The 15,763-nt window shown below is 42.3% G+C and overlaps 1 protein-coding gene and 1 long non-coding RNA gene across 3 annotated transcripts in view; one reads left to right on the top strand and one right to left on the bottom strand.

The window, feature by feature from the left end:
* The window catches only part of LOC113747896 (uncharacterized), a 224,686-nt gene that overhangs the window by 6,284 nt on the left and 202,639 nt on the right, over positions 1-15,763 (top strand). The gene's annotated exons all lie outside the window — the stretch shown is intronic.
* Positions 10,973-14,948, bottom strand: sox9a (SRY-box transcription factor 9a). Its single transcript, XM_019255704.2, has 3 exons — positions 14,046-14,948; positions 13,575-13,825; positions 10,973-13,403 (listed from the first exon to the last, which is right to left on the bottom strand). Exons 1-3 carry the CDS (start codon positions 14,471-14,473, stop codon positions 12,583-12,585), a joined length of 1,500 nt encoding a protein of 499 aa, XP_019111249.1. The 5' UTR covers positions 14,474-14,948; the 3' UTR covers positions 10,973-12,582.

The following is a 15,763-nucleotide window of genomic DNA, read 5'->3' as shown; positions in this document are numbered from 1 at the left end:
CAATCAATCAATCAATCAATCAATCAATCAATCAATCAATCAATCAATCAATCAATCAATCAATCAATCCTACTTAACTAAAATAATGTAAGTATTTGCATATACTTACATGCATATACTTGCATGGAGCATTAAAAAATTAAATAACGGTCCCTGTCAATGTTTTAGTTTTGCATATGGTGTTTTTTATGTTGCATTTTATTGCCGTAGATGTTCATGATTGAGTAAATTTGGTCTATTTTATTTTCTGCTGGGTAGTTTAATTTGCAGCAGTGCATCTATTCTAAAAGACAATCATATGTTTGTGGTCTCACTGTGCTGTGAGATCAATGTATCTCTAAAAAGTCAGCTATTCACGAGCTCAGAAAAATGTGCCTTTCTTAGCTTTGTGACAATGGATCTTCCAGTTAATCCAAGATGGTTTTTAGGTATTTAAAGAATTTATGGAAATATTAACATTTAAAATCATCAAATTTGCAGAGGCATTGCTTTCACTTGACAGAAAGGGTGGAGTAGAAGCTTTAGCAGTACAAAGCAGCATGGAAATATTCAACTAAAGTGCCTCAAATTCAAATAAAAGTAGTTTGTTACATTACACCACTGGGTTTTGTCAGGTGTATTTTTTAACTTTGGACTCCTTTGGATTCTTTTTGCAGACTACACACAAAACAGTCATCTTATTTCAGGCTTGGAAAAAAGCTAATTATTTCCCAGAATGTTGAACTATTTATCACAGTTGCCAGATGCTTATAAATAAGATGAAGTTGCTTTGATTAAATCAGCCAGCATACCTCTCTCTTTATGCAGCATTCTGATACCGCCGACAAAATGTGTTTATTTGTTGCTACAGAACAGCTGGCACTCTCCCTCTGTCTATTTATTCTATCTCCCACTCCTTCTCCATGCCGCCCCTCCTCCCCATGCGGTGCAGTGCATTAGGTGGTTTGCAGAGCAGCTGAGACGGGATGATCTCCCTCTCTACATCTGGCTGCGTTGTGTTGAACCTCCCAGCTCGGCCTGCAGATAAGCCCCAGTGATGGATACGAGGTGTCACCATCCAAAGCCTTGCCTATCTATTACAGTGCAGCAGCCTTTTCATGTGGTCGCTCTGTATATGTGTGCAAGTGGTTTGGTGTGCGTGTGTGTTCCTTGGCAGGGAGGATGGTTCACACATTGGGTCGGTGGGTGTGTGAGGTGAGTGGGTGTTTTTTGAGGAGCTGTGACTGGAAAGGGAAATTATTAGTGGGAGTAGAAAACCGAACAGCAGAGATAGAGGGAGATCTAGGGTGGGACAAAGTTGAGAGAGACAGATGGAGGGAGAAAGAGCCCAGAGATTAAAATAAAGACAGCATGAGGATTAAAAGACAGACATTTATTTAGATGGCAACAACTGTTAGAGTGGAAGTTATGATTTAGATTTTACCACTAGCATCTATGGCTGTCTATCAGTATGTGAGATTAAACACCAATGAAATAACACATTCTTCTTCAGTGTTACATTTATAACCAATAAAAAAAATTAGCTTATGGATGTAAAACATGGAGGCAGTATCTGTGACATCACCCACGGCTTTCTGAAGGGTCGTGAAGCTCAGAGTGTTGTGGCTCTGACTGTCACCATCTCGGCAGACTTGTCTCTTCCACTTCCCGGTTAATCTAAAAATACACAAAGACGTGGAAGATCGTTGGAGCTGAGGCAGGCTGAATGAAGCCTGAGATGTACAAGGCTCCTTTTATACACTGTAGGTTTATCAGAGCTTTTCCACTTTCCAACAGCTGAGTAGATACCGAAAAACCAAACCAGCCAACTGAAAGATGTTATAAAGCTACGCAGAGCTGAGGTCATACCAGGTTCATCTACCAGCAGACAAGCACTCTGCGAATAAATTGCAGGCATGTCAGTTGCCTTTGTCTGAAAATAATACCAGAAACTTTTCACATGACCCAAAGTCATTTAGTGTGTTGCTTTCTATCAAAATGTTGATTGTGATACTGCTGCCATGTACAGACTGTTACCAGACACACATTTTCACATCTTTCAAAGTTGTATACCAGGAATAGTGTTTATTTGCACATATGAAGCAATATCAAGCTCCCTCTGCCCCATGAGCTTCGGTCCTGAGGTAGTTTGCCATGCTGTCACTTTGATTTCATCGTAAGTGAAATGTTCTAGTGCTGTGAAATAACTCATAGGGATTTATCAGCGCTGGCCAGTTGTCAAGGCCCCTAGAAGCTCATAAACCTCAACATAATAGTAACTCCTTCCTCCCCAATCCACAAGCCAGAAAGATTCAAGACCCCCGATGGTATACTCAAGACCCCCATAAAGCCACTGACCAGTTGGGATGTGAAAGTTGCAGGTCTGTGATCAAGGGAAGGTTGCTGGTTGGAATCAAAGACGGGTTTTAAAAATCTAGCAAAGGACTAAAAAATGTACCTGGGCACTGAGCCTCCCAGCTGTGAATGATCTGTATGAGTGTTGAGTAAAGCTTGCATGACTGAAGAACTTTTAGAGAGTTACAAATCTACATTTGACTATATACTAATAGTTTGTTTTGGGTGTTTTTGGTAGGTTGGTTAGGGGCGATGTTTTTATTGTTGGCAGTCTGTGTTTCTGATACTTGGTGTCTGTAATAATGGTCACCAATGCACTGAACTTTTTTGTTTTTGCACTGAGTGAGGATGGTAAATCTAAAGGTAGACTCATTATATTCTGTCTGAAACCGACTGAGATGGAAAAATCTGGAAAAGTTGAATGACATACAGGAAGGCGCCTCGCATGTGGAAAACAATGTTCATGTGGCATAGAAGAGGAAAAGAATATAATGGTAAAACTTTATGCAAGGGTATATATACTAATCTGTGGTGAACTGTTATACTCCACCTACAACTCACCTGCATTTTTAGATCAGGAGGAGGGGATGGATGATAGATCAATAAAGCATGCTCTTTAGAGAGAACACCTCCATTTGGTTTCATGATAGGTGGCATTTGATTGATGTTCATGCGTGTTTACGCCCCTGAGTTGTGCCATTTTACAGGAAAAAACTGCTTTATATGTTCTGAAGATCATTTCTGAACTCTTGATATCTTCTATCATTTCTGGACTCGGTGCTCCAGTTGTTGCTAATGCTGTATTTTACATATGTCTTTCACTCCTTCAAACCTTCTGCTGTCACCACAATCCTTTGTAGCTTTAACTCTATTACTCCTCATGTGCACTGGGTTCCTAGTACTCAGCCTGGTGAATAAGATAGGCCAGGTCTAAATTATATTTGGTCTAATCAGGTCCCATTCTGTTGCTTTGGGTGTTCTCTCTTTATTTGTGTTTGGATCCCGCAGATTTTAGATCTGGTGTAGATATCCTCTGGTTTGTTTGAGTTAGATCTGACTGTCCTCAGCTTATTCTTGAGCAGGTTGTCTGCTGGTCCTTCTTGGGCATTAAGCTCCATTTGCCCTTGAAAAGGTGTTATCTAACTCTTTGTGTGTGTGTGTGTGCGCACTGAAGCAGTCCAGACATTTCAAGTGCTAGGGGTAAGGTGTAAACAATCATAGCTTTCCACTTGTACTTGTTCGGTTCACAGATGCATGTTTCCACCGGAGACCTGGGACCGTGTGCTCCGACCTCCAGCTGTGTGGTAAAATCTTCCACATTGACTTTTCCACATTGATGTACAGTTTCCGCTGTGATCAGAAGTGGCTTTTTGGGAGGGCCAGGAGGTTTGTAAAGAGAGGTCAAGCCTCTACGCACACACACAGGCCAAGGCGTCGGTCCAGAGAGAAGGGAAATGGGGGGTCGGGGGGTACTCATATTCCTTTAAAAACACAAGAGGTTAAATGTCCTAAGGGCATGGAGGTGTGCCTTTTTGTTTATATGTGTGTATATATGTGTTCATAACTACCCATGTAGTTATGTACTGGCGTAAGTTTTGACGACAGTATGTCAGAGTTGTGCAGTAAAAGCAGCCCTGGAGCACCATAAAGCCAGCTCTTACATATTGTTGCCCCGGAGCTCAGTAAGTAAAAACAGCGCGGCTCTCCATTGTTTTTAATAATGAGTTGATTTGCAGACCGGGGTTCACGTTGTGTTTTTCATTTTCCCATGTTGTTGGATGGCAGCAGAAACGCAATTAAAGTCATTGTTTCATTAGGGCATGTTGCCTATGAGCAGGAATTAAAAACACCACAACACACAGCTACAGTGCCTCGTCGAGTACACACACACACACACACACACGTACACAAATATAATTAGGACTTAAAGCCCCAGCAATTAGAACCCAATCAAAGTTTCCTTCGTGCTTGTCAACAATCTTTCCCACATACATTTTTTCACTCATTTATCTCTTTATGCCTGCGTGCTTCTACCGTCCCCCATTTTCCAGAGTTGTTAGTCGGCATATTCTCTCTCTCTCTCTTTCTCTTTGTCTTTCTCCATCTGTTTTTTTTTTTCTCTCTGTGTGTCTCTATCACAGGCTCTTGGTCTCTAACTCTACTTCTGTGTTTGTGCAGTACTTTGCATTTGAAAAGACCACCCATGGGTTCAGGAGGGGGCAGATTCTCAGAGAGGAATTGGTTTAGAATATTAATTGTTTTGTTTTTTTTCTTTTTCTTTCTTTTTTTTTCCTGGGAAAACTGCCCACATTAACACCGCCTGCCAATTTCATTTAAGTCTGCATCCAGGAAGATATCGAGCTAGCTAGAAGACTTCTCTCTTTTCTTTCTACCTTTCAAAACATGTAATCATGTTCCAGGGGTTCACCTATTCTAAGGCATTTTATTTCAATTCCAAGATAGATTAATATTTTGTACAACACTTGGGATTAGCATTTGAGGCATTTGTGAGTTATGCAGCAGATAGCTTGTTAGCAACTAGTCTGTTAGCAGTTCCAGTGAAATTTTCCCATGTGTATTGTGTGTCATACCAAATTGATAGTATTATGGGAATGAAGTCCTCTAAATGAGGACTTTCTTAGCTGTCTTGCGTGCCTCTTCACCGCATCATGTTATTGCATCTGTAGTGACCTCAGAGATTGATGAGATAAACATTTTGTCCCGACCCTCCCTACCCCTGTCTTTCAAACCTCACACTGCTCCAACAATGGTGTGGTCCTTAATTGTCACCCGTATCAAGCCTCTAACCGGACTACCCGTCTGGAAGGGTATCGGATGGTAATCAGCACGGCAGTCTACAGTTAGTGCTGTCACTCAGGCCCTCTGACGTCACTCCGACATGCCTGCATGATTAGTTCTGGTTCAAATCCAGCTGACCCGCATTGTCGCCCGTGATCAGCATCCTGCAAATGCCTGTAATGGGTCAAACATTGTTCATTAAGAGTTTGCAGTTTTCTAAATTAGAAGTATGTGTTGTGACGCAGGGGGATGGTGGTTTGAGGCTGGGGGCTGCCATCCTGTCTGGAACCTTAAATTTAGGAATTCTTTTTTGCTTGACTATATAATGCGAAAAAGTCTATTTCTTTTTCAGGTAACCTTCTGTTCTGTATTGACCAAATCTGTCTCCTAGAAATGAATTTATATAATGCTATATGTTTTTTCTATAACTTTTTTTGGAGAAAATGTAATTACTGTGTTGCCTTTGGCAACATCTTTTCAAGTCCAAGAAGTGGTATATACTTGTTTGGCTTGGGAAACATAGGTAGGCTGTTGGGGTGGATATTGGGCATACAAAACAAAGGCCTTTGACTTTGAAGACTGTTTGCATGGTTAGTTTAAGTCTACAAAACTCTTTTGATCAGGGTTTGATTTTGAAAAGTAACAGCCAAGTCCATTGAGTCATCTAAAGATAACAACAAAAACTGCCTTAAGCTGATTAATGTAGGTCAAACAAATCCCATTTTTTGACAGTAAACATTTTATAGATGCATTCTGTTTGAATATTTTTCTATTTTGTAGTTATGTTCATCAAAACAAGCTTGTTTAGCAAATGTCGACAAGAATACATAATCTCGGTGGCAATACTTTTCTCTCAGTATCTTTGCTTTTGCAATATTTGAGCGACATGATGTTAGTCGAAGGGAAACATCTGGATTTATTCATCCAGGTTTTGACATTTCTTCCTCCAGCTCAATGCAGTGGAGGTGTTTTTGGTGCTGATGGTATTAACAATCTTGACAATCCACATACTTCAGTGTGTATTTTTGTTGGAACTACTTTTTACTGACGAAATGTTCACTCAAATACAGCACATGTTTTAGCAATTTGAATGGGCTGACCATGTAAAGGTCCAAGCAACAAAGGTGTTTTCATTTATTTTGTATGATTCGATATAGTCCCTATACTGTGTGAGCATGTGATTTTGTTGTACCTGGATGGGAGAGGTTACGCCTTTATCATTCTCACTGGTTCATGGAGTCCTGTGAATTCATGCAGTTCCAGCATAGCTCCAGCCAACTTTGTGCAAACACCCGTGTTAGTGTGCAGAACCTTTCAGCTCTCATTGTACTTGTCAGGGCTCACTCATCCACCAAGCAGAGCCCGATTCAGTAGAAATGTGGCCTTTTGCTCAGTTTCGATCATGTGGAACTCGCTGTGATCGCAGTTTATTTGGCCAAGACGGTGCTCATGCCTGTGATGTGACGTGACTTGTCTGCTTGGCTGTCTGCTGTGGAAAACATCCATATGAAACATGTCATCTGTCCTGTGCTTGTTACTACCATTTCCCCTGTCATGCGAGCGTTGCAGAGACTGATGGCTTTTTCAGATGGGACATGTGCTACTTGCCCCTGACCACAGTCGGCCTACACTCCAACCTTTTTGATATCCTGCCATCTGTCTTTCCCAGTCTTGTTTACTCTGTTATCCCTCTCCTCTTTTACTCCATCTCTTTTTCTCTTTCATACCTTCAATACCTGAGGACTGAGAACTCGTTACAGCCGCATAGGTTGAGATTTTCATGTAAAAGTGAACCTGGAGATCATCCTAAACCTCAAATAACTGAGGCACGTAAATTCACCTTGTTTGCCCAGATCAAAACTAAAACAAGTAGGAAACAATCTTTGTGAATCGAATTCTTTGACAAAACATCTTGATCATACTAAAAGATACATCGGATGATGACTTCTCTCTCTCCTGTACAACTACAGCTACTGTCACAATTAGAGATCTGATATAGAGTGAAAAAAGAATTTCCCCATCGAGGGATTAATAAAGTATATCTTATCTTGAATTACTTCAGGTTGAAATAGTCATATTTCACACTGTGTCAGTAGCACATATACGGTATCAATACCCAGTGAAATATTCAAACATTTACTGTTTTTTATAGCTGCATAATTCCATCATCTTGAAATATTTTATGTTTTAAGCATCATTTATATTCTATGCACACCTACCCCAGATTTAGCCCGATACATTTTCTATCTTAAATAAAGTTAGAATAAAGTTTGAACAGTGTTTTTCACTTATTAGTCATGAAAATGTAACTGTCTGTAACTGTCCTAGGGGCAGATTTCATTGAATGTTGATATTTATTGTTTCTGTTATACATCACATGGTTATTTAATTTCATAAAATCATTAAAGAGGTTTCAAATGTAATAAATAAGTTTGTTTAGAGAGGAGATGCATCAAAATCTACCACCTTTAAAATATTGTTTGGTTTATTATTCAGACCTTTTATTTATATAGTTTTATCTGTAAACAGTAAACAGAGTAAACCGTCACATGACCAGAGTTTAGTTGACTGGTGTGAGGTGTTATCAATGATACTAATTAAGGGTCTGTTCCATTTATTGCAACAGAGACTTTCCAGTCTATTCTGCATGTGATTTAGAGATGCACATGTTATCTTTCATGCATTCATGTTATGTACGTTGGAAATGTTGATGTGCATTAACATGAACAATGAGACGAATGCTAGCATGAGAAACTTTAAAACGATAGAGAGATGTATAACTGTTTATATCCTTAATTTTCTCATAGTTTTCATGGCGTCTGGTGACCTAAGAGGAGAGAGAGAGTTAAAAGAGAGAGAGTTAAAATAAAACATCTCTACAACGCGTGGCCATTATTGCATTGGACCAGTGTAGCTACAGTGGTAAATAAAATAAAAGTTTAGATTTTATTGCAGCTTAGGCTCTTACTTTTTTTGCTTTTTATGTTTTGTCTCTTTGGTCTCGTTGGCTATGAAGCCTCACCGACCAACCATATTGGTAGACTGTGCCATTTACTCACATTATATAATATTCTGCCATTAGGCAAAATGATGACTGTAGCTCTGACCGATTTGCTGATACTGGATGATGAACTGAAGATGTATTGTTAAGGACAATTATGGGACGTATTATACAGTGTGTTACTCAGCGCCGGTCCTGGCCACATTTGCGCCCTGGGCACATCCCTGGTGGCCCTGGTGTTACTCCATAAACTTTATATTTGGAGTTCCTTACAGTTGAAGTTGCAGGAATCCAACTTTTGTAGACGTAAACACACATTTCGTACATAAAATGTCTGCTTCAATACAAACTTGACTCTCGGGGGTGATATTTTATAGTGATGCAGTATCATACTTCCATCTGGCAGATAGAGGGAATGCCATGACAAGAAAACATCTAGTCAGGGGACTTTTTTTTTAAAAGGTCACCAACTGCTATGCAATCATGTCACGTGACCACCATCACCTTCCTGACTGGCACATGTTGTTCCAGGAGACAGATCGATGCTCATTTCCGTGTTCTTGTAACCAGTGTGTACTGTATCTTGTTTCCATTGCAGCGTTGACATTTTTGTTTACGTGACAGATTCATTATCCTACAGTATCGCTGTCAACAAAATGTAAAATCATATCTCTAAAAGAAACGTCCATGGCTCTCAGCGGAGTTACCAAACTTCTGCTTTTATTATCCAAAAGCTGCGATAACCCAGAACCTTTTTTTTAATCCCAATAATTCCTCTCGGGGCTGCAGCTGTAAGGCCGCAGTCCATCAGCAGTCATGCAGTACAAAGTGAGTCTTGGCTGCAGCTCCGTCTCCGTCTCATGTTCAAAAGTTGCCTCCAATGAGTATGAAAACATTGTGTCGCCTAACACATAATCTACATCATAGGAAAATGGTGTTTGGTCCCCCGGCAGTGTGACATCACTCAGTATTTCCCTTCCTTGACCTTTGTCAGATGCCAGGCGCTGAGGACCCGAGGGGAGGGGTCTGCCATCGAGCAGCTCCTGCCCGCTCAGATATTCGATATCTAGCATTTCATCAAACTAATGGGAAACAACTGAAAGACGTACGTGCAGTGTTTTGTTGTTGCTTTTTACTTGTTAATTAGTTGTGATGGTTGTAGTTGTGTAACAGATGCTCTGCTTGAAGGGACACCAAGAATAAATTCACTGTTTCATAACGGGTAAATTGTACAAACAAACAATAGTCAGAGATTTTACCTCAAGTGAGCTCTCAAACGTTAAGCAGAAGTGTTGTCAATGTCAGGGAAGGTTCAAGGACTTTGCGGGAGGTTTAACATGTAGATTTTAAGATCATTACATTGTAATTTCCAGCACTCAAGTGAAGTCGGTTTTATTTGTACGGCCCAGAATGACAAATTTGCCTCTGCTGTCAGACCTTGAATATCAATTTTTAAAAAAAGACCCTACAGAGAATTTAAAAGTTGTCCAGAAGCTTTTTTTTTAAATCTTCATATTACATAGCATATACCACTAAACATTTAAAGGCTGGTCTAGTTTGAAACATCTGCCTTGAGATAGGATTTTCTTCAGATGCATACCGCTCAACAAGAAAACACATGTTCAACACAATTACAGTTAACAGTAATACAATTTAAAAATGCCATAAGAACCTGATGAAGGGGGCGACCTGTTAGCATAATGTTTACAACTCATATAACCTGATTAGATTCCAGACGTTCGCAGCATGTCCTACCCTTCTCTTTCTCTCTTTCGTTGTTCCTGTCTGTCTCTATCAACTTGAGTGATCCCATCCTGAGTTCTGCGGATAATATCGATCTCCCAAAGAAAGACGACGTGTGTTCTTTAGAGGGTTTACCAACAGGACATCTGACGATTCCTGAACCAGAACTCAAAGAATCAGAACTTCTGATTAGCACATTTTAGGTCTGAAACTAATTTTATTTTCATCGTTGGTGAATCTATAGCTTACTTTTTCTATTAACCAATCACTATATTAAACTGTAAAAACACCCCGAGTGATACCGTTAACTGTCCAACAGTCCAAAAAGTCTCAAAGTATTCAGTTCACCATCACATAAAACAGGACAAAGCAGCAAATTGTCACATTTGAGAAGCTGGAAACATCAATAATTATTTAATTTTCTGTAGAGTCTCTACAAACTTTCTACCACACCAAGGGGTAAAGATAAAGTCCTCCATAGCACCTTTAAAAAGCAGACATTGCACAGGGTTGCATCACATTGTTTGTATGCCTATGCTGTGTGCGTATATATACATTCCAAATCTAACTTCCTGAAACTGATATAGATGTTATTCAGTCTGCAGCTGAAAAGCTTTAATAAGTTTCAGCATCCCATCTGAAGCTAAAACATAAAGTGACCTGAGTTGGAGTTCAGGACTTTTGCAGTGTGGACTAACTTCTATCCTATCAAAGCAGGACCTGATCACCCCACTTTCTTTCTCCCCCAAGTATCTTCTGTTCAAATAAATTCTTCAAATAAATCGTTTTCAGTAGCTTTGCAGAACTTTCTATATCGAGTGCACCCCCACCCCCCTTCCACCTCCTTCCAGGTCCCCCAGAGCTTCACCCCCTGCTGCTACCAGCTGACAGGGAAAGAGGGAGGAAGAAAATAAAAGCATGGAGGAAAAAAAAAACAAGGCTTCTGGGAAAACAAACACTCGTCCTGTTTCTTGGCACTCTTCTCTTAACCCTTTCACTGTCTCTGGCATGTGGTAAAACACAAGAAGGTGTTATTCAGCAGAGTGATGTTGCATAATGTTTCCTGTGAGGAACAAATGACAAACTTTCTTTAATTTAATAGCATTTTCATTTTTTATTGCAAATACATATACAAAAGATTCTTTAAAGACAGTACAAATACATGGCGAGATCACAGAAGAAATAAAAGAGTATTGGGAACGTCAGTTCTTCTGATATTGAGAGAAAGAGATAGGGAGAGGGAGAGAGAGAAAGGAAATGGAGCTTGCAGAGGATGGATGCTCCCGCTGGAACATCCATCCTAGAAAAGCCAAAAGAGAAAAAAACTTGTAACTTGAGATAACATTTTCCAGTTCTTTCAGCCATAGTTTAAAGTCCAACTTAAAGGAAATTCACAAATAACAAATAATCCGTACACATTTCGTTAGATAATCCCACCCGACCCTCAAGAAAAGGCAAATACATACTTAAAATAGACATTTACATAAGATAAATAAACCCGAAAAAAAAAAGACGATTACAGCTTGTACCATTTTGTCTAAGTACCCCCTGGGATGAAAATCAAATTAAAGAAAAAAAAAAGGGGGGGGGGGGGGATTATATGCCGTCTACACTGCAAAGAAGTCGATTCATTAGTTATAAGAATAGTATGCAAAATAATTACTTTGAAATAAAATTAAAGCTAATAAATAAATAAAGTTTTTAAACTGGATTTTGACAAGAGGGGGAGGGGGGCGGGTTAAGGGTTTCGGTTGGGAGACTGCACACGGTGAGGGGGGGGAATGGGGGACACCCAAGGGGGTCAAAGGTGACTTCCTGTAGCTGTCAAACACACGCTGTTGGACGGTAAGTGTAATCTCAGCTGTGGCGCACACACACACACACACGTACATGCATACACACACACACACAAACATACAAAAAGGTTGGAGATATGTAAAAATCCAAGGCACGGATGGTGGATAAGGGCCGCAGTCGTCCCCCCCCCTCCCTCCGTCATGTCAGGACAGCACAGCATTGTGAAACCAAATCTCTCCTTTCTGTATTGCCTAATAAGCTTCTCCGATGATCATGACACATAACTTCAGAAAAGGAGGAAAAAAAATCAAACAAGCTTAAATACAAACCATACTCGCTGAATGGCACAGAAAAGAGGAAGCAACGAAAACAAAACAAAAAAAAAAACACAAATCCTCGTATGAAATCGAACAGAGAACCAGACGCTGCACTACCATGAGTGGTTAGTTGCTGAACTGTTTTTTTTTTTTTTCCAAATATAAAGCTTTTTTTTTCGTTTTTCTATCTACAGGTACAAATAATTACCCTCCCCACTCCCTCCCACCCCCCACGAGTTACAAACTGCCAGCGTATGAAGGGGAAAAAACCAAACAAAAAAAAGAAACATACACAGTACCTACTGAAATATCAACAATCAATCCTCACAGAGGATTTTTTCTAAGTCTCTTCATCTCTCTAAAAATATATATAGTTTCTATCAAGATACAATAGCAAGGCACGACGTGAGCCAATCACAAGTCCCGTTCTCCTCTTCTTCCAATTCAAGTGTCTGATTCAGGGAGCAGCTCTCCCTGGGGTAAAGTGTTTTGTGTGTGTTCGATGTGTGTGTGTGTGTGTGTGTATGTGTGGCTGTACATGTCATTTTGTGTGTGTGTGTGTGTGGTGTCTCAGTCTCATGCCGGTGCAGCTCAGGGTCTGGTGAGCTGGGTGTAAACCGGAGCCTGCTCCCAGTGCTGTGGGCTGCTCTGTGGGATGGAGGGAACCCCCGTGTTGTCGGCTATGGGTGTGTACATGGGCCTCTGGCTGGGACTGCTCATGTAGCTGAAAGTCGAGTACAGCCCCGAGCCCTGCCCCGCCCCCGCGTGGCTGTAGTAGGAGGCGGTGGCTGCATTGCCGCCCCCCTGGTGGTCGGAGTAGTCGTACTGCTGCGCCCTGGAGATGGCCGGGTAGGAGGAAGGGGGGCTGTAGTGCTGCAGGTTGAAGGGGCTGTAGGTGACGTGCTGCGGGGAGCCCTGCTGCTCGCTGTAGTGGCTCGGGCTCAGCTGCTCCGTCTTGATCTGGGTCCTGTGCTGGGCCTGAGCCGCCTCTGAGCCTCCACTGCTGCCCAAGGTAGTCAGGGTGTGCTGCTGCTGCTGCTGTCCCTGTTGGCTTTGGCTTTTAGCCATCCAAGCTGCGACGCCTCCTGCCTGCGGGCTGACAGGGGCTCCGCTACTGATGCTGTAGGTGCCCGTGTAGGTAACTGGGGTGGCATTGCCAGGGCCGGTAGCAGAGCCGGGGTGGCCATTAGGTGGGAGGTACTGGTCGAACTCATTGACGTCGAAGGTCTCGATGTGGGAGATGACATCGCTGCTCAGCTCCCCGATGTCCACATCACGAAAGTCGATGTTGAGTTGGCGCCCGTTGGGGCCATCAGGCAGAGAGCGGAGGCCACCTTCGCGCTTTAGGTCCATCTTGCCTGAGCTGACATCAGTCTTTGGGGTGGTGGGAGGGGTAGGGGGCCCTTGGGAGCCTGGAAGTTGCAAAAAATATGAGAAGGATTAGATTTGTATTCCAGTTTAATGGATTTTAAGCAAACCAATGGGGCTGTGGCGTGAATGACTTCACTTTTTAAGTTTTGAATGAAAGAGAACATGAGTTGAAGCAGCCTCTAAGGAGACTGAAAAATGTTCTTTCTGCTCACCTGAGTGCTCACCCGGAGAGTGCACCTCTCCCATGCTGGAGGCCGGGGAGTCCGCCTGCTGGAGAGCTTTGAAGATGGCATTCGGGGAAATGTGAGTCTGCTCGCTGCCGTCCTCAGACTCGCTCTGTCCGTTCTTCACAGACTTTCTCCGCCGTGGCTGGTATTTGTAGTCCGGGTGATCCTTCTTGTGCTGCACCCGGAGCCGCTCAGCCTCCTCCACAAACGGCCGCTTCTCCCCTTCGTTGAGGAGTCTGTGCGTAAAAATGACATTTACTTTATTATAATTAACACTACACTACTTTTAAATGCTCTATTCCAAAATGTGTAATCAAATCAACTCGTGCAACTCGTGCAGTTTGCAGTTAATTTAAAGTGTAAATGTGCAAAACAGAAATGAATTGAAACAAAAAAAGTCACCCGTGGATTCCTCGTCTGTGCGTAAAAGCTAAAAAGCGCAGGATTCACACTCACCTCCAGAGTTTTCCCAGAGTTTTGCTGAGCTCCGCGTTATGCAGGTGTGGGTACTGATCCGCCAGCTTCCTCCGCGCAGCCTGCGCCCACACCATGAAGGCATTCATCGGTCTCTTAACGTGAGGCTTGTTCTTAGAAGATCCGTTAACGCGCACCGGCATGGGCACGAGGGTCCAGTCGTAACCCTTGAGCACCTGGGACACGGCGTCACGGATGCATGCGGGGAACTTATCGTCCTCGTCCTTCTTGAAGTCTCCGTCCGCTCTGAGGAGCCCGTTCTCTGACGGCCGGGTGTTCTCGGTGTCGGAGCCCGAACCGGACGGGCACGGAGAGCCCGCAGAGTCCTCGGACATGCTCGGGCTCGGGGCATCAGAGAGACACTTGTCTTGTTCATCCGTCATCTTCAGGTAAGGGTCGAGGAGATTCATACGAAAAACTGTTTGGTGCCAAATTACGCGTGAAACGGGGGGAGTTATTTCTGCTTTCTCGCGAGAGGAAAAGCCTTTTAAAATAGACTTTACCTTGCCAGGATGAGTTTAATCAAAGTCTTTCAACTGAGAGAAGTGCACAGAAAATTCAGCTGGTTCTCCTTTGCTCCTGTGCGTAAAACCGAGTTTGGAGAGCGAGTGTCTTTACGCATGAGCTTGTGACAGACTCCGAGAATGATTTTTCTGCAAGCGGATCCGCGCTTGAAGGAAGGGCAAAAAAAAAAAGAAGCCAGATGGGAAGAGTTTGCTTTCAACTCTGCAGGATGAAACGGTAAAGTGCTCCTTTCTAGTCTCCAAGTACAATCCCCAGAACGCGCGAGTGCTTTGAACTGCAAACGGCTCTGCACGCGGGCTTTATAAGTGCGTTGCCGGAAAGCCCGATTCTGATTGGGCGACAGCACGTGACGCCAAACTAAAGGAATTTGTTCCCATTTCCCCCCTCTCCTAACCAGCCCTGAAAACACACACACACACACACACACACACACACACACACACACACACACACACACACACACACACAGTCACTTTCTCTCAAGCACACACACACTGCCCAACAGACTGTGTATATGCTGCTTAATTCAGCTACATTCTCTTATATGTACTATATGTGTAAGGCTGCATGAAGAGAGAGTGACTTCCATCATTTAATCAGGCCTTTAGGACATTTATCACTAAGTTTTGACTAAAAATGATACTTTATATTATGAGGGGAAACTTTGAAAGAAAAATAAACTTATTTCAAAAGAATGCTGCAAGTAAAATATCAAACAAATCCTCATGAAAACTATGACATTTCTGACCATAAACATCCCCAAAAAAGCTACAGAAATGTTCTATTCTTATGTTTAAAAACATTCTCTTGTGTTTCTAAGTCTTTCTCCACACTGGATCCACACCTACAGTTACAACATCTGGTCAATAGGGGGAGACAGCAGTCTAGGAACCCAGTAAAATGCCTCTCATCATTTTCAGAGAGGAGGGAGACCAACAGCAGCAGCAGCAGCAGCAGCAGCAGGAGGAGGAGGAGGAGGTGGAGGAGGGAGCTCCAGCTCCAGCTCCAGCTCCAGCAGGCTGCTGCAGTTGCTGTCAAACATCAGCTTCTGATTTGTGTCGCTCATCTCATTTCCAACAACAGAGCAATAATCCGGTGAATGGCGAATTCTGTTCAATTTGCTGACTGTTCAACTTCTACACCGGCCTTACTGTTTTTGTACCAAATGTTCCTCA

The sequence above is a fragment of the Larimichthys crocea genome, chromosome XVI (assembly GCF_000972845.2).
Source record: "Larimichthys crocea isolate SSNF chromosome XVI, L_crocea_2.0, whole genome shotgun sequence".
NCBI classification, from domain to species: Eukaryota; Metazoa; Chordata; class Actinopteri; family Sciaenidae; genus Larimichthys; species Larimichthys crocea.
Note: the sequence above shows the minus strand (reverse complement) of the source record. Positions and strands in the feature narration are given on the sequence as shown.

What these genes read in the sequence shown, in the direction of transcription:
- sox9a (XM_019255704.2), bottom strand. Translation starts at nt 14,473, where the DNA reads ATGAATCTCCTCGACCCTTACCTGAAGATGACGGATGAACAAGACAAG. An exon ending in ACTCTGGGAAAACTCTGGAG is followed by an intron (nt 13,826 to 14,045) that starts GTGAGTGTGAAT and finishes TTTTACGCACAG; the next exon opens with ACTCCTCAACGAAGGGGAGA. An exon ending in CTCTCCGGGTGAGCACTCAG is followed by an intron (nt 13,404 to 13,574) that starts GTGAGCAGAAAG and finishes TGCAACTTCCAG; the next exon opens with GCTCCCAAGGGCCCCCTACC.